The following is a 21,784-nucleotide window of genomic DNA, read 5'->3' on the forward strand; positions in this document are numbered from 1 at the left end:
CACAGGTGTTGATGTTTTTCAAGATCTTCAGCCTACTCTGCCAAGTAGTGCTTATACCTCACTTAACTACAAGTTCCACAGTTCCATAGCATTAAATCATAGCAGTTAAAGTGGCGTCAAACAGAAAAAATATACATGTAAACGTACTCTAAGTCACAGAATGGTGGCAATTCTGCATGGATTAGTAATTTCAGCTGGAGCCCTACATGTAATACTTTTGCTGCAGAGCTTTCCACCTTCTGTATCCTTAGAAAACATGCTATGTAGCTTGGAGAAAGAAGTGTCTCTTAATGATAGAGGCCAGTATACTTGAACCTGACTAAGACCATTACAAAGCAAAGACAGATGTAACATTAGACTTTAATGTGTGTCTGTTTTGAAAACAAATTCATTTTCATTACGAGTGTAACTGTAGGCAAAATGCTAGCCTTCTATCTAACTTGGATTACCACTTGGCCATCACTAATATGGACACACTGCCAGGGGATAAAAAATCCTGTCTGGCTCAAAAATATATTGACTTTTTTGACAAAAATGTCATGGCACAGAATGCGTTCGTTGTAATGTGTTCGTTGTAATACAAGTGCCTGTTGAGAACACACAACTAATCATAAATATCTTACAGGAAGTTTGTTTCTGAGCAAAGTGAAGTAAGTCAGAGATGAAACTTCATTTTCTTCACCAGCTTAACACAGTAAGTGACAGATGGAAGTAAAATAAAGCTGGTTTATGTTCTGGATAATGGCAACTGCTGCAGTGTACCTCCTAAGAGAGATTAGGACAATTTGGTCCAGCCAGCCAAAACCAGACTCTAAATGGAATTTCCCGGCTGTTAGAAATGAGTCCTGTGCCAATGTGGAAGGAAACACTGCAGGCACACAGAGATTATTTCTCACCCAAAATAAAGTAATTTAGTCAAGCGTCAAGAACGTATTTGTTTAATATTAAACATAAAGGGCTTCTAGTCCTTGACAAAGTTCAGTTTATGTCACTTTGAAAAATTATTAGAAACCAGTTAACTAGAGCTGTTTCCTCCATCCACTCACATATAACCAATCATAAGAGCTGATTTGATAATATTCTTCCAAGGTCTGTAGTAACTATCTGACAAGTCAAAACAATATTTGGGAAACCCGGAGTTAATAATAAATGAAAATTAGGATAATGTATATAAAAGCATTGTGAACATTCCCTAGAAGTCAAGATGACTAAACTGAGTTTATGATACTTTGGTTATATCTTAAGAAGACCTGCCTCACTAGAAAAGACACTGATGTTATACACAATTCACTGATATTAGGTCTAATTTGATGTTAGGTTTTTAATGCTGTATTCATATGTGGGGTCTTCTTGGGATTTTGTGCCAATATTTATCTGTTTTTTTTTAAGGCATTGAGTATATGCTATTGTTTGTTGGAATCCGCCCTGAGTCTTTTCGGGGAGATAGGGCGGAATAGAAAAAAACATTATTATTATTATTATTATTATTATTATTATTATTATTATTATTATTATTATTATTATGTTTAGTAAGGTAAAAGGCAGTTGGAATGGAGGAAAACTGAATTCCAGATGGATAGACTCCATCAAGGAAACCATTGCTTTGGGTCTGCAAGACCTGAGCAAGGATGTTGACTTGGAAATCTCTCATTCATGGACATAAGGGCAGTTATCACCAACAATATATCATTGCTTCTAGTAAATGAGATTTGCGGTTTGAGTATCTTTTGTTCTTGACTAACACTTAGGAACTATTAACATTAGAATGATGATTTTCTCAGGAGGAGTCTGACAGGAGGAGCTAAACAGAGGGAGAGTATCTTGAGATACAAATCCCACCAAATGCAGATCTCCATCAGTTTTGAATCTGGAATCTGATCCCTCAAGTCTTTTCTGAACATCAAGTCACGGGGGCTTTGTGGACACATTTATTAGAATCCTGTGCAGACAGGGTTTCACCTTTGGAACAACAATTGTAAATATTGATCCAATTGCTAACAAAAATAAGTAAGAGCAAGGAGTGTGTGGGGAGTGAAAAGAAACAGTTCTCTCCTACATGAAGAGAAGGTGATCTGAAATGTAATCTATTTTAAATAAGCATTGATTAACGAGCTGCATTTTAGGCTAGACACAGAAGGTAAAGAGTGGCTTAAGAAGGATTCCACCTGTCTCCTTCATTTAGTTTCTGTGGTTTATCTGATTTCATATGAGATGGAATGTGTAAGAAAGCACATTCATACTGCAGTATTTTGGGGTTAATGTCACCATGAATTAACGATGGCAAAATAAGAAGAGGCTCAAGCCGGTTCAAACAATTAAAAAGTTCCCATTTAACCCTTGTGTGAATCACCAGTCCCAACAAGTATACTAACATCTTACATAGTTCAGTCAGTCCCCAAGTAATGAACAAAGTTCTGTAGGTTTGTTTTTAAGTTGTTTGTATGTAAGTTGGAACAGGTACATTTTTAAAGTGTGTGTGTATGTATACACACACACACACACACACACATATAAGCTTTGGATAGCATAGAGAAGGGTTGACACTGCTGTAATGTTTGTTTTGCTGTCTGTTCACCTGTTTGGAAGATTTCACCTCACGATCTGTGCCTGTGATAAAGTTTTGAAACATTTGGTATTTTGTGGAAACAAGGATTGGTGATAAAGCTTCAGCTGAGAGACTTTTAATCCATGATAACTCTTTCAGGAGTGAATTTTCCTTTCTAGGGGTCAATTTCTTCACTTATTGTTGTCTCACCCCCATTTATAACTATGACTCATACGTAGATCAGATGTTTGTAACTCGAGGACTGTCTGTAATTTGTTGGAAGATTACACTATACTGATTCTCTAGACCAGTGGTTCTCAACCTGTGGGTCCCAATATGTTTTGGCCTTCAACTCCCAGAAATTCTTACAGCTGGTAAACTGGCTGGGATTGCTGGGAACCACTGCTCTAGAGCAAATGGAAAGTAATGGGACCTTTGGGATAACAGTTTATTGTCCAGATGGATATGCACACCTCCTTCAAGCAACTTGTCCTCAAACAGAACCTCTAAAAACATAAATATTCACTTATTTTCGGGTCACTATAAAATAAAAGATATAACGAGAAGAATGAATAACTGTTGTCTGTAAAGAAGGATAGTTTTAGTGAACCTAACATTCCTGTATCTGTTTCTGAGATGATGTTGTATGTACATGTTTTAGTGATGGAAGACTGGCAAGGTAAAAAACATAGAAAATTTAAAATAATTATAAATGCCATCACAAAACAATCCAATTTGACTACAAAGGCAGCACAGAATGACAGCAGCTCGTAATGCCAGAAAGGGAAGGACAATTTAATTGTATATAGTGCATCAAAGTATTGTCAAACTGGAAATAAGTACTTAGGATCTGGAAAATTTCGTCTTTCCAAATTAGAAAATTAAAGAGCTCACATATGGCACTATAAAAGACACTGAATTGCTGTCACACAGTATCAGGAATCTGTATTAAGAAATGAAGTCTAAAACTGTGTTTTTTAAACCGTCGGACATGGGTGAATTAGCAGGATATTTGCCTCACTGCCTGGCACCATATTTGTGCCCATTGGTTACAGCCATTTCCTTATTTCCAGGAAACCTGCTACAGGCTGGGGGGGGGGGGGGGGGCAATGGATGACAGACTAGCATCAGTCCTCAGGCCACTACTTTTGGTAGCATTCGTCTAAAGTTGTGCCCTAAGGGAAACTTCACCATGTCTCCTCTTTCCCCTTAGTAGGGCCCACCTTTCTCTCACTTCCTCCTTAATGTAAGGATCCCCATCCCCTCCAAGACTCACCCTTCTCCTTTAAGGTCCTCTCCTTCACAGCCATTCCGTGACTGGTGGAGAGCAAGGCTCTTTGTAGCCAAAAGAGGAATAGCAATGTTATCTTCTGAGACCTTGGGAGAACTCTGTAGGAAATCCTGGAAAATGCTCTTATTGTTCTGCATTTGGTTACAGAGACATAACCAGATACTTCTCCAATACGCCACCCTCTCCACCAGTCACTAAAGGGCTGCAGAGGGAAGGACCCCAAAGGAAGAAGGGGAGTCTTGAAGGCCTGGAAGTTATTGTGTGAGGGAGACAGTGATGGCAATGACTGAAAAGAGAGGTAACTGTAAATTTGACTTTGTATGTCACTAACAGGACAGCTGGCCTATGTCTAGGGTTCCATCTACACTGACCATATAATGCAATTCCAAACTGCATTACATGGCAGGGCAGATGGGGCCCATGTGATCTTCTTTTACAATGGTGCATATGTTTCCAGATGTTAGAAAACTTTTGCCATAAGAGGTTATATTTCCTGGAATCCTCCAGTCTGCATTAGTGATTATAATGGCTGCAAGACCCTGAAAGTTGTTGCTTTAAAAAGTAACTTTCCTGATCTCTACATGATTAAAACTGCTATAACTGGATAGTACAAACACACTCTCAAGAGCCTGATTCTGAGATAATCATGTTAGTACTGTTCCTCAACTGTGCATTTAATGCCAAATTCCACAGACAAGGATACCTGCAGGATGACCTTGATCTGCATCTGACAGCATATGGCTAACAGCAAGAACCTTTGTAGCCTCAGATCATGTAACAACTGCAAACTAATACAGGCAAAAAACAAAGGAACAGAACTACTTTGAGAATTTCCCATGCACTGGAAAACAATATGGGCAATTTGGTTATTGTTCAGGTATATGCCTTGCCATAAATAAATTGCTTGAGACTAAAGGGGAGGTAGCACCAATCCTTTCACAGGGGAAAACGCTGAATAAAAATTCAAGAAAAAAAATCCATTTTTCATGTCTGGTCGATTGGTTCAGCCACCCTGCCCACACACATATCAATTCCAAACTGCCCTGCACTCCTTGAGCCAGCTTCATTACATGACAGGCCATTTAGAGTCCATACCTCTCAGGAGGCTGCCCCTCACTGGGCATTGCAGATTGACAAGTAATTTGGGAGAAGTCCCAGGGAGGATGTAGGTCAAAGCTGACTGTGTCCAACACCCACACCATTTCCAATTGCCAACTGAATAGTGATCCCTCTACATCCAACCCCCCAAGCTTATTTTTACAAGGGCTGGATTACACCATACTCTTTCCGTGCCAGTTGCCTGATGCTATTGTATGTGGAGATGAGACTGGGCTGGTTATTGTCACTGGCACTCTAAGCAGATTTAAAAAAAAAAAAAAAAATGAATGAGCTCAGTCTGCTTCCCAGCCTTTCTGAAAAAGAGGGGGCAGCTCCAGACAAACCAGTGGCTGTTATGTTTCTGTAAGCTAATTCCAAGCCAGCCAAGTTAGCAGGTTTTATTTACAAGCAGCCTAATGGTGTCCAACTCAATCATGCATGTGCCATGGAGCTTTCAACATCCACAATAGTCCATTGCTACTTCCTCTATTAAATCACTCCTATATTCATGTAGTCAAAAGCTCAGTGCTGGCACGTGGCAGTCAAGCGTGTAAAAAATCATTCCTCGGATCCCTTTCCATACAGATTTGCTGCATGAAATGGCCTGGCTGTGACCTGAAATAAAATCAATGCTGTTGTTTTAAAGTGAACAAACACACACAGTTCAAGTATCTTTTATCCAAAATGCTTGGGACAAGACATGGTCTGTATTTCAGAGTTTTGAATGCTTGGATATACATAATGAGATATTTTGGGGATGGAGAAGTAAGTCTAAACAACAAATTCATTGATATTTCATATACACCTCATGCATACAGTCTGAAGGTAACTGTATACACAACAGTTTAATCATTGTGTGCATGAAACCAAGTTTTAATACATTGAATCATCAGAAAACAAAGGTGTCATTATCTCAGTAGTCCATGATTTTGGATTATGGAGTATTTTGAATTTCAGAATTCTGAGTGAAAAAGGCTTTACCCTGTATTTGGATTACAAGAGCTCACTCATTAACACCACTGCCATTTTAAATTAGCCAAAGTAATTTTAGGAAAGAATGGAAAGACAAATTACTTACAGTAGAGCTGGATCTAATGAAATCCAGGGGGCATGGTAAAAATACTACCATGCCTTCTGGAGGGTTTCTAGGGGCATTTTGGTGCTTTTTTATTACTGTATTTGGGTTTTTTCCCTGACATTAAGTCCAGTTGTGTCCGATTCTGGGGATTGGTGCTCATCTCCATTTCTAAGCCGAAGAGCCGGCGTTGTCCGTAGACACCTCCATGGTCTTGTCGAAGGCTTTCATGGCTGGAATCACAGGGTTGTTGTGTGTTTTCCAGGCTGTATGACCATGTTCCAGAAGGATTCTCTCCTGATGTTTCACCCACATCTATGGTAGGCATCCTCAGAGGTTGCAAGATATACCTCACAAATTCTGAGCATGCCTACAATAAATGTGGGCAAAATGTCAGGAGAGAATACTTCTGGAACATGGCCATACAGCCCGGAAAACACACAACAAACCTCCAAGGTCATGTGGCTGGCCCGCCAGAGCGGTACCTATTGATCTACTTACATTTGCATGTTTTCAAACTGCTAGGTTGGCAGAAGTTGGGGCTAGCAGTGGGTGCTCACTCCGCTCCCCGGATTCGAACCTGTGACCTTTTGGTCCGCAAGTTCTGCAGCTCAGTGCTTTAACATGCTGTATCATCAGGGGCTCAATTACTGTATTTACTCAACTCTAATGTGCTATCGACTCTAATGTGCACCTCAATTTTCAAAACCCTGAAACCAAAAGCAAAAATAATTTGCTGTCGAATGTAATGCCAAAAAAGGTGAGCATAACAGTTGTTGAATGCTTAGAATTCCTTCTTCAAAAACAAACATGTTAGAGCACCAAAGATTCCAGCAATGGAAAACCTTGTAAAAATCCACCTTAATTACCTTGGTTCATTGGGATCTTGCAGGCTGTAGTTTGACATGGTCTTGAGTGACTCTTCTCTGCCAAAGAATGCCGATGCCTCACCAAACTACAAATCCCAGGATTGCATAGAATTGAGCTGTGGCCATTAAATTAGGGGTGATATCCCTCAAAGAGGAGTTCCAGGTGCAGCTCCTAAAACAGCTTCCCCTTGGGTTCAGCATTAAGATTACCATACTATGTGAATCTAACACACACCCTAATTTTGGCGAGGTAATTTAGCCAAAAAAGGTGAGCATTAGATTCAAGTAAGTATTTTGAAAGAATGTGATGGCAAGGACTTCATCTCTCCCAGATGTGTGCGTGTATGTGTATGTACAAGTTGTCAACTGATTCATTGCAGACTCATGAATTTCATAGTCTTCTCTTAAGCAAGGAATACTCAGGTGGTTTTGCTAGTTCCTTCCTCTGAAATATAGCTTGGGACTTATTGGCAGTCTGCCGTCCAAGTACTAACTAGAACTGACCCTGCTTAGCATCCAAGATCAGACAGGATCTGGTGCCTTTAGGGTATTCAGATGGGCTAGCTTCCCAAGTCTATTGGGGTCCCTCTAGTCTCCCACAGTTGCCCAGACCTGCTGTAGAGTGACATCTGGAAAGGAAAAAAAAAAGCCAAGAGAAAGTGCCGTAATCCCCCTTTTGGGGGCTTTGTAGAAATCTGAACTCTTCAGAGAAACATAGGACCCCCTATTTCTTAATCTGCCTGCTGCTTTTCGGAAGTCATTCTGGGTTAGCTGGGCTTCTCATTTTATGCAGGGCGCCTTTGCTTCTCCATGGTATGCCAGATCAGTGGATGCCAAGTTCAGCTCCACAACAGTCCAAACAGAAGAACCTGTAGATTAATTCTTTCACTCAAAACAGCCACCACGTATACACTTGTATGCTTCATTGTCCATGTCCTTGATTTCTTTTGCAAGTGAGCTAAGCCAGATCTTGCCAGCAGGCATACAGGCAGCTAGCCAGGGGAAAACTGCACTGCGGCCCTTTGTCTATTCATAACAAGTCATGCTTTAAAGACTGACCATGACCTTTCATTCTTACAAACCTAAGCACACTGCTTCTGCTGTACTGAGCCCTATCTTGTCAGATTGGCAGTTTTTTTAGTTTTGCACTAAGTGCTTTACAAAAAAGTCCAAGTGAGCACCATAAAATATGTGCAAGATATGCACGCAAATGCTCCTAATGACGGAAAACTGATTCTCTCCTGAACCATCATTAGAGTCCATAATTAGTCACATTTTCAGGCAGTCCAGGAACCCTTTGATCTACCTATCTATATGAAATTATCAAAGGCCTATTTTATGGAAACCAAATGAACTCTTAAACATGGCCACAGGCAGGCGGTGGGAGAACGACTAAGGAAGATGGTTATAGTTTCCCTTGGAAAACTCATCCTGCTGCAAATGATATTCATTAAACGCTCAAGGGCTTGCTGCTGACTGGAAACTCCACAGCAGGACAGGAAGTAAAAACCAATAAACCACATGCAGGAAAGCCACAGCATTTGTGAAGAGTCTTTGAGAGTTTAAGTGTCACCTTGATGTATGGGCTAAACCTAATTACAGGTCTGAGTTCTATTCTACTTTTAAAAACTTTTTCCCCTCTGAGAGTAATGTCTTTGAAAAAATTACCTCAAGCAAGTGAGTTCCTACCAGCAGAAACTCACAAGGGTTTAGTTAACTGAGACTGGATGATGAAGAAAAATAATAGGATCATTTTACTAATGATTCACTATATTCTGAAGTGCATTGTGGTTCAGAAGCAGAACCATTATGCATGTAGATGAACCCCTACCTCAACCAAGTGTCCCAAGGTACTTAGGCAGTGTCTGCATCTCTCTTATCACTATGCAAATGCTACTGCCATTCTGCTTTCTCCTTCTTTCCAATATCCTGCTTACTCCATTTCCGCCCACAACCTTTTTCTTCTCCACCCTGTATATCCTTTCATGTTAAATACTTAGTCAGCCAATATCCAATGGAGAAAAAGAGCCTATCCAGGGCCTCCTGCATATACTATCTTTATTTTTGCACAGTACTCAAAGTGAAGGTGTTGGATGGCGCCTTTGACAACATGCACTTTATTGTGCAGGAGAGGGACACCTGAGACTCAAAGATCTATCTATCTATTTATATATATCTCCTTCCTCCATTTATTTCTTTCATTTACGAATCACCCCACCACTGAAGTACTCTGGATACCACACATTGCCTAATAGAAACTAACCTCACTGAAAAATATAGCTTGGCATTTCTAGAGGTTTGTGATGGCATAAATCCACAATTCAAGAATAATATTGACAAACTGGAAGGTGTCTAGAGGAGAATGACTAAAAGATAACAGGTCTGGAGGCCAAGATCTATGTGGAGCAGCTTAGGAAGCTGGATATGTTTAGTCTGGAGAAGAGAAGATTAAGAAGTGATATGATAAGTCATGTTTAAATATTTGAAAGGAGGGACAAGCTTGTTTTCTAATACTCAAGAGACTAGGCATGCATTTATATTGTAGATTTAAATGAAAATTGACAGCATTTTAGCCACTATGCCTCAGTGCTTGGCAATCAGAATTGTAGTTTTACAAGGTCTTTAGCCTTCAGTGTCAAAGTGCTGGCACCTCATCACATTACAAATATCAGGATTCTATAGCAGGGAACCATGGCAGTTAAAGAAATCTAACATTGTGTTAATTGCACCATGTAGATGCACTCCATGATGTAGGAGTCAAAATACAGATTGAGTGATCCTTATTTGAAGTGCTTGAGACCCGAAATATTTTGAATCTCAGACTCGAAATCCCAGACTGGGAAAAGGATGGGATGATGATGGTGATAGGTATAAAAACCTTCTCCTAGATATATATAACGAGTGCACTTAAGAAAAGCCAAAAGGAATCAAGATTGCTATCTCTAGATGGCAAGGAAAGGAGGGAAAGGAATCTCTCTGTAATGGCTGGGAACTTCAAACACAATTGTGAAACCTGATAAGCCTGCTGGTGATTTCCTCAAGTCTTTGTGGCCTCTCTTAAAGGGGGCTCTCTGCTGATTCATGTTGATCACGCCTGACAGCTAGCATTTCCGCTAATAATAATCATAAATAAACTGGACAGGTCACCTGACCTGAAATGAGCAGTTACAGCACCATATCCATTATAGCAATGTGAATTCTGTGACAGCAAATCAGGAAGGGTCTGATGCTCATGACACAACAGATTAAAATAATATCCAAGTGGAGATACCGAGAGTTCTTGAGTTACTTTCTTTAATTTTTCAATGTTGTATATTGACAATGATTAAGGGAAGGAGGTATCTCTCTTTAAAAGTTTGAGAGTGTGGGAGGAATCCTACACCTCTCAACCTTATATTAACGCTATCATGATTTCCCCTTGGTGTCCCAGCGCTGAAGTAATGATCCTGGTTTTGTGACCTCATAAATCTGCAGACATGTAAAAGATTGTGCTTCCACCAAATACAGAAGTAATATTTTATTGCTCTGGTGTGTGTTTGTGTAGCAAAGAAGATGCTCCAAAGTACTGGAAATCTTAATTCATTAAGAAGCAACATTTAGTGAGGGATAAAAAAACTGAATTAATTGTTAAATTGTCTTCTATAACTATGAAGGAGATGGTGGTGTTAAAACTCCTAGAGGTTTAATTAGAAATAGGCACAATTCATTCAAATTGATGGCTGTACAAAATAGGTGCATTCAAAATCAAAATTAAGCCCTGGCCTTCCCCTTTTCCTTGACAGTCAGCCTTTCCTTGCACCATTCAGTAACGGATGAACTTTCTCCAGCAAGGAAACAAGGTAAGCAATTCCCAGAGAGAGAGTGGTAGAGGGTTAGGAAGAAATCTGGGGTCAAGCCAACCAAACACCTGCATTATGCCAGGATTTGTTAAACTTAAACTATCTTGACAGCTGCTTATTGACTCTTTTTGTAACTCCATGTGAAGCAAAGACAGGAAAGGTTACAATGTTTCCTTCCTAGAATCCCCAAATGCTGGCTAGTGGATTCTGGAAGATACAGTCCAAAACCCTAATTCAAATGAGCGCTGAAAAAGGCTTCTGAACTATGAAAAGAGAAAGACAAATAGAATATGCAGTCTATCAAAAATATAACCACACTGTGCCACTGTTTCCCATGGCTTTGTCTCCCAATCTATATATATAAGAGTGATGGAATCGCGGCACCGAGCAAAACAACAAAACTACAGGCCCCCCAACCTCGAAATTTGACAACACAACCCATCATCCATGCCTCTAGGTTGATACAACAAAACATCACCTCAAGAACCTCCACGGGGTTAAAAACCCAGCCTTAAAAACCCAGCCTTAAAAACCCAGCCGTGAGCCTGGTCCGGTAGTCGGAGGGGCCTCCACGCGGCAGGGCCTGTGACACCCGCCGAAGAGGAGGGCCGTGGGGTAAGAATTGTTAGGCTGTGGCGGGGCCCGAGCAGGTGTGGAACAACCCCCCCAAGAGCCACCGCGGCCTCCTCCATGCACCACATGCCGGAGGGAGCCCCCCCCAAAGAGCCACCTGGAGGGAGGCCGCGAGGCCCCAAGGTTTTTTTGGGTTTTTTTATGTTGAGGCTGGCAGAGGCGAAGGCGGGGGGCTTCCAGAAAGGCACCCCTCCCCCGCGAAGACCACTGCAGCCTCCTCCACGCCCCGCAGGCCTCAGGGCATCCCCGGCCACGAGACAGCCGGAGCCCGAAACCCCCCCCCCCCCCCCTGAAGAGCCACCTCCGCCTCCCGCCAGGCTGGAAGGAGGCCGCAAGGCCCAAGGTTTCTTTTCTTTTACCTATTTATTTTCTTTTGGACATAGATGCCTGAAGGGGTGGCCTCAAGGCCGGGAAGTGCTGCGGCCCCAAGGAGGGAGGCCGCCAGGCCGCAATGTTTTGGTTTTTTTTTTTTAGATGGAGGCCTCCAATGGCGGAGGCAGGGGTGGCCGCAAGGCCGGGAAGAGCCCCCCCCGTGTCCTAAAGGGTCCTAAAGCCTCCCTCCCCTTTTCCCCTCTTCAGAGGAGGGCCCCACCTTCCCAGCCTCAGCTGCCTGGGCCTCTGTCTCTCTTCCAGGGATTGGAAAGAGGGGCCGCCTGCCTGTACTCTCAGGCAACAAATATCATATCTACAATTACTGTGGTGTAATAATACAGAACAATATAATCTCTAAAATCAGGACATTAAATAAAGAACAACACTCTGAAAATGGGAATTCCAGAAAGGAAACAACCAGAGCCAGCTAACACCTCCCAACAAAGGATTCCCCCAGGCAGGAAGCGACAATATAATCTCTAAAATCAGGACATTAAATAAAGAACAACACTCTGAAAATGAGAATTCCAGAAAGGAAACAACCAGAGCCAGCTAACACCTCCCAACAAAGGATTCCCCCAGGCAGGAAGCAACAATATAATCTCTAAAATCAGGACATTAAATAAAGAACAACACTCTGAAAATGTGAATTCCAGAAAGGAAACAACCAGGGCCAGCTAACACCTCCCAACAAAGGATTCCCCCAGGCAGGAAGCAACCAGGTTTCCAAACAGCAAGGCTATTCGGTGCTGTTCAACCTAACCAAGCAAGATTTCCCCTTCATAGTACACCCTTAGGGTTTCAAGCCATGAGGCTACTCCGTCTCATTCAGCCTGCCCAAGAAAGGATGCCCCTATGTAGAAAGCAGTCAGTCTTTGAAACAGCGAGGCTATTCAGTGCCATTCAAATTGGCTAAAAAACCATTTCCCTACAACACAAGTACCCACCCTTCCAAGCAGCAAACCTATTCCATTGTATTCCAGCACACCAAACAAGGATTCACATAAGGAGAAAACACCCAGACTTTAAGGCTGCAAGGCTATTCACTGCTATTCCAGTGAATGGTCAACAAATGATTCCCATCAGCCACAGCAACGCGTGGCCGGGCACAGCTAGTAACATATAAAATGGCATACACACAAAACACAACACAAGGATTTGCAGATTTATAGTTAAAGGAAAATTAATCTACAGATATTGTGGGTTGCTTAAAAAAAAACAACAAAGACATGGAGCACAATCAAGCCTGAACTTGACCTAGTAGGCAAGATGGCTAAACAGAGACAAGATAACAAAGACTTCCTAAAATGTAACATAAGATTCTTGTTTCCAATTCAGGTTCTTTGCTACTTTGAGTCTCCTTAATGGAGAGAAAAAGTGGGGTATAAATTAACATAATAATGATAACAAAATAATTTGTTCCTACAACTTCTTTTCCAGAGCCACCCTACTTTTATGCAGTCTGATCCTACTAGCTAAGCACTTTTGCATGTATTACTTTCAATTGTGAAGATTTAAGTATTTCCCAAATACAGTATGTTTACTGATTTGTGCTAAACTTGTTTAATTTGAAGCTAGTATGTTCAATCTTATTCCCAAAAGAGCTTGGAAAAGTTACTTTTTTGAATTTACAACTCACAGTATTTTCCAAGCAGGAGGTTTTAGTCCAGAAAAGGAACTTTCCTAGTATTTAACAATGCATACATCCATAGACATACCTGTATTTGAACGCTTCTTTGGATTTTTGAGACTTCTGCACCTCCCACTGACAGAACTGCTATTCTCACTCATGGAGTCTTGTGCTGAGGAAGCACTTCCCGTTGCTTCGCTGTCTCTCATCATGCTCTCGTACCCACTGCTTCCTCCACTGTGGTAGAACAAGGCTGTTTTCCCCATGGCAGGGGGCAGTTCCCCACTCAGAACACTGCTATTGTCACTTCCATGGCCGCTGCTACAGCGGTGAGGCTTTCTTGGTGGAGTTATCTTGCTGTAAGGTGAAGGCAGCAGGTGGACAAGTGGCTTTTCATCTCCATGAATAGCACCACGGTCATCGGTGTCTGAGTTCCTACGTAACTGAAGCCCTCGGGTGCCTGGGCTTCCCTGCAGCAGTTCTGAAATTCTTCCATTAACAGCTCTAAGGGGCAGCTTTGAAGAAAGACCAGAATTCCTGCTCCTGCTGAGAGACTGAGTAGACCAGGACATGTTCTTTCCATTTGGAGGCAAACTTGAGCTCTGTCCCACCGACTGTGGAAGAGACTTGGTTGAAAAGCTAAGTGTTTTGGTGGTTGAGGCTGCCAGACTTCGAGCCTTTGGACTTGCCAAAAGGAGTTTGCTCACTGCAGAGATCTTAGACTGACTGGCCTTTGGTGAGGCACCTGCCGACTGAGAAATGCCTGAATTTGTTGGTGAGGACATCAGACTGCGGTTCAGACTCCTCCCAGCTCTTGGCATTGTGGTGTCTTTCCCGGAATTCATCCTGACAGAGGACAGACTCTCTGCCCTTTCCAATGACAGACACTCATAATGGCTTCCATGGGACCTTCCCAATGAATTGGTTCTGCTTGCCAGCTGTTCCAGTTTGGCACTAAATAGCTTGCTGCTACTATTGTTGCCATTCTCTATACAAGAGCTCTTCTGTTTCCCAATGAACTCATCAGAAAAACTAGCCAAATACGATGATGGTTGGTTTGAAGGGCTGCTAGTGCCGCTGCTGCAAGCACTGTGCTGAGGGCTGGCCCGATTCTTCTGATCAAGGCTAGATTTCCTTACAGGAGGCAATGGTGGGGTTCCTTTCGGACGTGTGAGAATACAATGCTTGGGGGAAGCAATTCTTCTTTCCAGGCTAGTTTTTGAAGTCTGACATGAAACAGAAGAGTTAATTGCATTGTTCTCTTCAATGTAATGATAAGAGACTGCATCCAGTTCCTCCTGCTTGCTGACCTTCTGGAACCCTCTGGTGAGGCTGCCATTTTTAATGCTGTCAGTAGAATGAATGGGGCTATGGGTAGTGGAACTGGATAGTCCCATTTCACATCCATCTACAATCCTTTTCAGGTTTTCTGTTCCTGGGGAGCTAGAAGTCTCACCGCTACTGCTACTAAACCTGTCTGCTAAGCTCTGCTTCATGTTTTTATCTGGTACAGCTTCAGACTTGGTTTCACCATTTTCTTTTTTCACACTGTCTTCCCGCTTCAGCCAAGGGTCATCAAATTTTATCTCTTTCCTTGTATTGTATTCTTTCACTTCTTGAAGAGATTGTGTTTTTGCTGGTGATGATACTGCTGAGACAGCTTCATGAGTCTCTTGTGCCTTAAGGGGATTAACAGTGATACATGGATACACAGTAATGTTGGTCTTCATTGGAATGAAGCCTTCACAGCTGCTTAGGCTTGCAGTGTTTGATATTGTGACTGTCGTCTTTCCCAGGGGTGATATTCTGCAACCTTTGATGGGCGACATTTTATTAATACTTTTGTCAACCACTTCTGGTGGTAGAAATATATCCTCAGTCACTGGCTTTTGCTTATCATCTGTACAACTTGCACTATTATTCTGTTCAGCCTTCGAAAGCTCAGGAACAGAAGCATCTGCCATTGCTTCCCCATGACCATAACATGCTTGTGCTATGAAGCTATGGCATGATTGTTCACCATCACTTCCAGTGCTCATTTCACTCAGCCAGGAGCTGATAGAGGAGCGTCTACTTTCAGCCTCTTCAGCTTTGTCACCTGGACCCATTTTTGGAAGAGGGAGAAACTGGGTGATGCTGACCTCTGACACAGGAGCTGTGTTGGCATAGCATTCAAGGTCTTCACTAATACTGCTGATAATGCTAACTGGTCGAGATCCAGAGGCCAAAGCCTGAACAGAACAATCACTGTTAAAACTGATTATACTTGTTGGACGTCCATTCTCAAGAACACCACTAATGGTCAGTTCTTCCACCAGGGTAAATACTAGCTCATCTTCTCCATTCAGCTCTAATGGCTGCTGTACTGTGACCATGGTGGTGCTTAAAATCTCCTTCTTTGTCTCTGGTGAAACAGACTGTTGCTGCTGCTCTACACTGTCCATTGTCTCTCCATAGTCCACACTGCTGGAAGACAGCGACTTTTTTGTGAGCTGAGGGCTCATTCCTATGGGAGGTGTGCGGATATCAGGCTGTATCAGCGACTCACTGGACACCATGCCTGAATCTTTGCTAAGTGATGATGGTGGAGGCGCAGGGTTGGGCAATACCCCCTTCTGGGTGTAAACCTTGCACCTCTGAGAAGGAGAAGTAGGTGGCTTATATTCAGATGTCTTGGAAAGGCTTGCAATGCCAAGCCGTGGGGAACCCATGGATCGAGGCTTGGTTTCTACAAAGCCGCAGGAGTTAAGACTTTCATGACTGCTTTGTGGGTCTGTGCAATGAGACTGCTGGGAAGAGTTCATCTGGCTGCTAGGACTGCCTGTAACACTCCTGGGGGAGGGAGGAGTAGAAATTTCATTGGGCATCCCACTGTGAACAGGCGAGTGTCCTCCCTGAACATTGCTGGGCACCATGTTTAGGTTTTCCTTGAGCTCTTTATCAGGCTCTTGGAAGCCTTCTTCCCTGTCTGGGTCTAATGTATTGTTAAGCTCTGGCACCTGGCTTGATAAAGGGCATTTGGTTGCTTGGTCTGAGCTAAACTGAACAGGCAACTCCTCAAAAGGAAAATGGTCTGTCTCCTCGCTGCCATCAATGCAGTCTAACCTCTCCTGGAGTTCTGCAAATGTATTGCACTTCAAGCAGTCTCTCTCAGAGGTGCTGGGAGCTGTCTCAGTCACTTCATCCAGCTTGCTTTCATTTATAGTCTTTTGAAGGGCAGGAACAATGGGAACAAAATCAGGGGGGCCTTCGTTATCTGTCAGCTCTTTATCTGAGAGGGCGGTACCATTTGGGCCAACATAAATGACAGTGTCACATGACTGTTCGCTGCTAGAAGAATAATCTGGGTCACTGGATAGATGAAGAATAGGGAAGTCTGGATCAACAGCATTCCGAGAATGGAAAGGTCTCAGCTGGGTAGGCCTCCGCATTCTCCCTTCTTCACAAGAACTTTCTCCTCCAGAAGAACTTGATGTATACTATGAATGGGAAGAGAAACCAAATGTTAGCATTTTAGATCATCTCTTCCAGGAAGTTCAGACCCAGGCCTTACAGACAGTAATGTGTGTGCTAGCACCTAACCATGTAACCCATGTGCATTGCCTCTCTCAACATACAGTAGAATGGGATTCAGTGGCTTTCTCCATAACACATCACATTCTGTTGTGACTCCACAGTAGTCACAGTCAATGTTATGAAACTAACAAAGCTACAATGAAAACACGCTTTGGTATTTTAAACAACCCCAAATAACTCATTTATTCTATGAAAAGTATTTTTGTCTCTTGTATTAGATGTGTGAAACCTCACAGTAAATAAAATGTTTTTAAAAAGTAAATATTGATTTTCTTTAATATTATTGTCTTTTCATATTAAAAACTGAGGCTGATCTGACTTCTCAAAAACAACATATTATTTTGTAGGATAAAACTTAAATGCAAAAAATAGCCATGTTGGATCAGACTGAAGGCCTATCTATCCAACTAGTTGCCTATGGTAAACTTGCCACCAGGAGACAGGTTGCATTCTGGCAACTCATACACAGAACCTCTGATATTGAAATGCTATAGGTATCTTGACTTTATCCAATCCACTTTTAAATCTATCTACAGAAACACCATACTTGTGGTTGTAGACTCCATGCTTTCACTATGCATTGTGTCAATATGCACTTCCTTTTATTGGTCCCAAATTTCTTACCACTGAACTTACTGAAGGGATCCATTGGGATGACCATGGGTTCTAGTATTATGAGAAAGGGAGAAGAGTTGCTCATTGCCTACTTTCTCCTCATTACATACACACGTCTATAATGAGTCATCCTTTGTCCAAGTTAAACAGCCTCAAACAAAGAAATCCTTTATTTCCAAGCACCGTTAGGGTCTATTTTAGAAACTACTTTCCAGCTGCCTCCATTACACCATGAAACTTGTTCCACAATTCTTCGCTGTCTCCATTACACCACTCACTCTTGTCCAACACAGCTGTTCCAGGTAGTTAAAGGGTTATTACATCTGAGACCTCAAATTGCTGAGGAGTCCTCAGAAAAGCACTATGACAAATTTGCTCAAGACTCTGCAAAGAAAATTGCTTAGATTCATTTTGACTTAGGCTCCACATTGAAGGTAGAGTCTGGGGAGATAAATGAGGCATGTACCTGCCCTGCTTTGATGGATGAGTTTCAGGTTATTCAACATGATGATGTGGACAAGTTGCTTGGAGAGGTGAGGCCAACCATTTTTCTGATTTATTTCTTTGTCATTTGTCACAGAGAACATCCTCTTTTGTCATTATTATCTGCCTCAATTCCTCACTTTGCCCCCCCTCCCCAATTCTTTTACGTTTCTCCTTTAATTTAATTGTTATCCAATGATTCAGTTGCCTCTCTAGCTGGCTTTATTTTATTTATTATGAAAATTTTGTTTAATTTTGTTTATATGCTGCCTTTCTTCTCGAGTGGTACTCAAAGTAGTTTCTCCCCACAAACAATAATGTTTAAAATATTAAAATTATCACATTAAAACTATAGAATAGTTTTAATAGTTTAATAGTTTAATAGTTTAATAGTTTTAAAACTATAAAATAGTATACAGTCATTAAAAAAGCAAACAAAAATTAAAGCACACAACACATTCTGCAAGTGTTTACAAATTAAGAGCCATTACAGTCTTGGATCTTTCTCAAGAAAGAGGATTTGGAACTTGGATTGGCTTTTTAATTTTGACATGTTTAAAACATTGCTTGTTGTTGGTTTTAGTGCTATTGCGTACACAGAATCATAGAAACTCAGTTGGAAGCATCTACAAGGACCATCTAGCCCAACCTCCTGCCATGCAGGAATACACAAATCAAGCACCCTTGAAAGATATCCACCCAAACACTACTGAAAGACCTTCAAAGAAGGAGAGTCCACCCTCTGCCAAGGTAGTCTTTTACAGTCTATGGTTTTTGCACCTGTAATTTTCTGCTAACATTTTCTGTGTCTACAAACACTCCAGCAGGCAAGACTTCTGACATTTAAAGATAGCTATTTAACCTCTTAACAGTTTCTTTCACACTGCACATTACAATGCTGGTAACCATTTACTTAGGTTTTGAACAAACTTTACACGTCACAGGGACATTTGACCCTTTTGACTTTTTCCTTAAAATTTCTTTTTAACTAGTTCACTTATTTTTGAGATTTTCTTCCTGCAGGAAGATAAACAATTATTTATTTTTCTCAATGAGATTGAAATTAAGGTTTACATTCCAAGTGAATTGGCACCACTTGCGCTTACTCACTATTTCTACAGAAAGTAAGGGTTTTATTGGACCTGTTTCTCTTCTAAGAGCAGGTTAGCAATTGATTCAATCAAAACTGAATATTGAGAAGTTAACAAAATGACTGTCATGTATTTCAGAAATATGAACTTCTTCCAATAATAATAATCATCATCATCCTGTGATTAGATCAGAATTCCTAGCTTCTCAGAATTCATCCTTACTTTGAAGATAAAAGTCTATATTTCATTGAAATGCTTTGGTTTTATTTGTACCTTCCATACCATATCTAGTTATCTTGTTTCTTACCAGAGGTTTGTACTTGTTGGAAGAATAATGGGTAAAAGGCTAGAGAAATGGGTAAATGGGTAAAAGGCTAGAGCATTAAGGACATACATTACAGTCTGTTATGTTGGAAAGATTTCTTTTGGTGAATAGATAATTGTGCATTGATATCTGCGGAACTTGTTCATTCATCTCAGTCCACATTCTACAATCTTTAAGCTGCTAAAGTAAATAATGATCATTCAAGTTGGTATAATGATTACAATATACCTGTTTATTAGGCTAGTGCTTGAGCTAGCCTAATAAAGCAACCTCAGTACTTGAACCCTGTGTCATAAATCTGATTGTTATAAACACTAAATGCTTTGCCTAACACTGAACATATGATCCTCCCCCATCCACGCAGATGTACTTCCAAGCATTGAGAAATTGTGAATATTGATTTTGTTAGAATCTGCACTTTTAAGGCCTCTTCTCTTTACCTGTGTCTCTTCACTACTTAGATCTTGCCAGGAAATATAACAAAAGATTTTTTCCCCTTCTATTCTTACCTTGGTTTTCTTCTTCTTCATTCTCAAGACCCTTGATGCAATCTGGATGGTGGAAAGTGTTTCAGCATAGTTGCCTGCAGCTGCCGAAATGTGAGCTATCATGGTGGTTCGGCAATTCATGTTCCCAAGGGACTCCCGGAGCAACATGGTCAGCTTGCTGTCTCTGCAAAATAAGAAGAATTAAGGCTACATTAGTGAACCATGTTTCACTTCAACTGTTGGGATGTGACTCCAGGTCTTGGGAAGATTTCTCCTTTTTTTAATGGAATACTAATTAGCATTGTTCTTCAGGATTCTAGTGCATTGCATCTGCAACTGAACGAGATGGAAAATCCTTATGCTGAATGACAGCCTTCCCCCCACCTCTTGTCTTGATTTTTTTCAGGCTAATTTGAGCGGTGACGTTGCTTTTCACATGAGATGGCAACTCACAACTAGTCCTGCACTCATAGTGGACTGGAGTTTATAAACACAATCCTGCCATACTGAAAAGCAAGGGCAGAGAAGTGTCAAGCCTTTAAAAACAGCACTGGTTTCACCCCTGCCTATTCTATTTGACTACTAAAGATGGAATTAGTTTCTGCCATTTCCCTCTCCTGTCACTCACAGCATCGCTGAATGGGCTCCGTTTTTTAATTCTAATATTTTCCCCCTCCTCCCTCCTTTTTCTAGCACTCACAGTGATTGTAATGAGACCTGGAAATGGCATTGCATGACAATTTTCATGGCAGTGAAGAAACTGTGTAAATGTAACCCATTAAATGCAACCAGTTTACGACGGCAAACATTGGTGTTCTGTCAAAATGTAACAAAAAGATTATTTATATGTGTGTGTGTGTGTGTGAAAAATCTGCCTCCTGTCAGCCACACACAAGACAATTTGAGGAGTAAAACAGCCCCTGCATATATGCCGTAGTGGTGAAGAGCTTTAATTCAATGCTATTAACAAGGGCACAATCCACTGGGAACTTCTCCTCTGAGGATGCTACTGAAATGGAGGGAAATTCTGCTGGAGACTGTGCATGATTCACTTAAAAAGCCTACTCTATCATTTCTTGACTTAATGGGATTCCATTCCTGAAACCTCAAAGAGACCTCCTTCAAGTGGAAATGACTCACATACTTATTCTGACTATGGAGAAGCTAAATTGGGGAGGGGGGAGTCTAATAGGGCTGCTTCTCTTGTCAGCTAGGGAATGTGCATGCCTAGCTTGAGGTTAATCAGATATTAGCCAGCATTGTGATACTATCTGCCCAGGAGAAATAGAGAGGGAGCATGTATCTACATTTGTTTTTGATGTTAGAACTCTTTTTTTCAGGCAGCATTAAATGTTTACACAAATGGACAAAGTACAATGGAAACCAGATTTTCCTGACTACTCTTTAGAGCAGAACTTTCCAAACTCTGTGTCGTGACTTGCTAGTGTGTTGGCTGCCGTGTGTAGGTGTATCGCACAAACAATGAAATCTTGGGAATGTATTATCTTACAACTCATGCATTTTAAAAAAATATGAAAGTTTTTCAACAGACACTGGTATGTTCTGTCCCCATACATTTGGTGATTACAATTTATGCATGTGTCCGCATCTCTTATAAGGGGTTGGCTTTATTTATTTATTTCCTCCATTTATACTCCACCTTTCTCTACCCCGAAGGGGAGTCAAGACAGCTTACATTCAGCAATTATTAAGTGCCTTAAAAACATACAACACAATGAACTTGAAATAAATTAAATTAAAATTAATACGTATTAAACATTTAAAATTACAATCAATATTAAAATCACAACATCCAAAAATCATAGTGTGAGCTGTTCCATGATCACTGCACAC

At 41.3% G+C, this 21,784-nt stretch overlaps 2 protein-coding genes across 6 annotated transcripts in view; one reads left to right on the forward strand and one right to left on the reverse strand.

Annotated features, from left to right (window-relative positions):
- The window catches only part of LOC134295681 (uncharacterized), a 183,758-nt gene that overhangs the window by 124,096 nt on the left and 37,878 nt on the right, over positions 1-21,784 (forward strand). The gene's annotated exons all lie outside the window — the stretch shown is intronic.
- The window catches only part of kif26b (kinesin family member 26B), a 384,274-nt gene that overhangs the window by 14,487 nt on the left and 348,003 nt on the right, over positions 1-21,784 (reverse strand). For all 5 annotated transcript variants that reach the window (XM_062968955.1, XM_062968956.1, XM_062968954.1 and 2 more), the window contains 2 exons: positions 19,952-20,114; positions 13,441-16,831 (listed from right to left, as the gene is read on the reverse strand). In XM_062968955.1, the coding sequence (XP_062825025.1) occupies positions 13,441-16,831; positions 19,952-20,114 (3,554 nt within the window). The remainder of the gene's footprint in view (positions 1-13,440; positions 16,832-19,951; positions 20,115-21,784) is intronic.

The sequence above is a fragment of the Anolis carolinensis genome, chromosome 1 (assembly GCF_035594765.1).
Source record: "Anolis carolinensis isolate JA03-04 chromosome 1, rAnoCar3.1.pri, whole genome shotgun sequence".
NCBI classification, from domain to species: domain Eukaryota; kingdom Metazoa; phylum Chordata; class Lepidosauria; order Squamata; family Dactyloidae; genus Anolis; species Anolis carolinensis.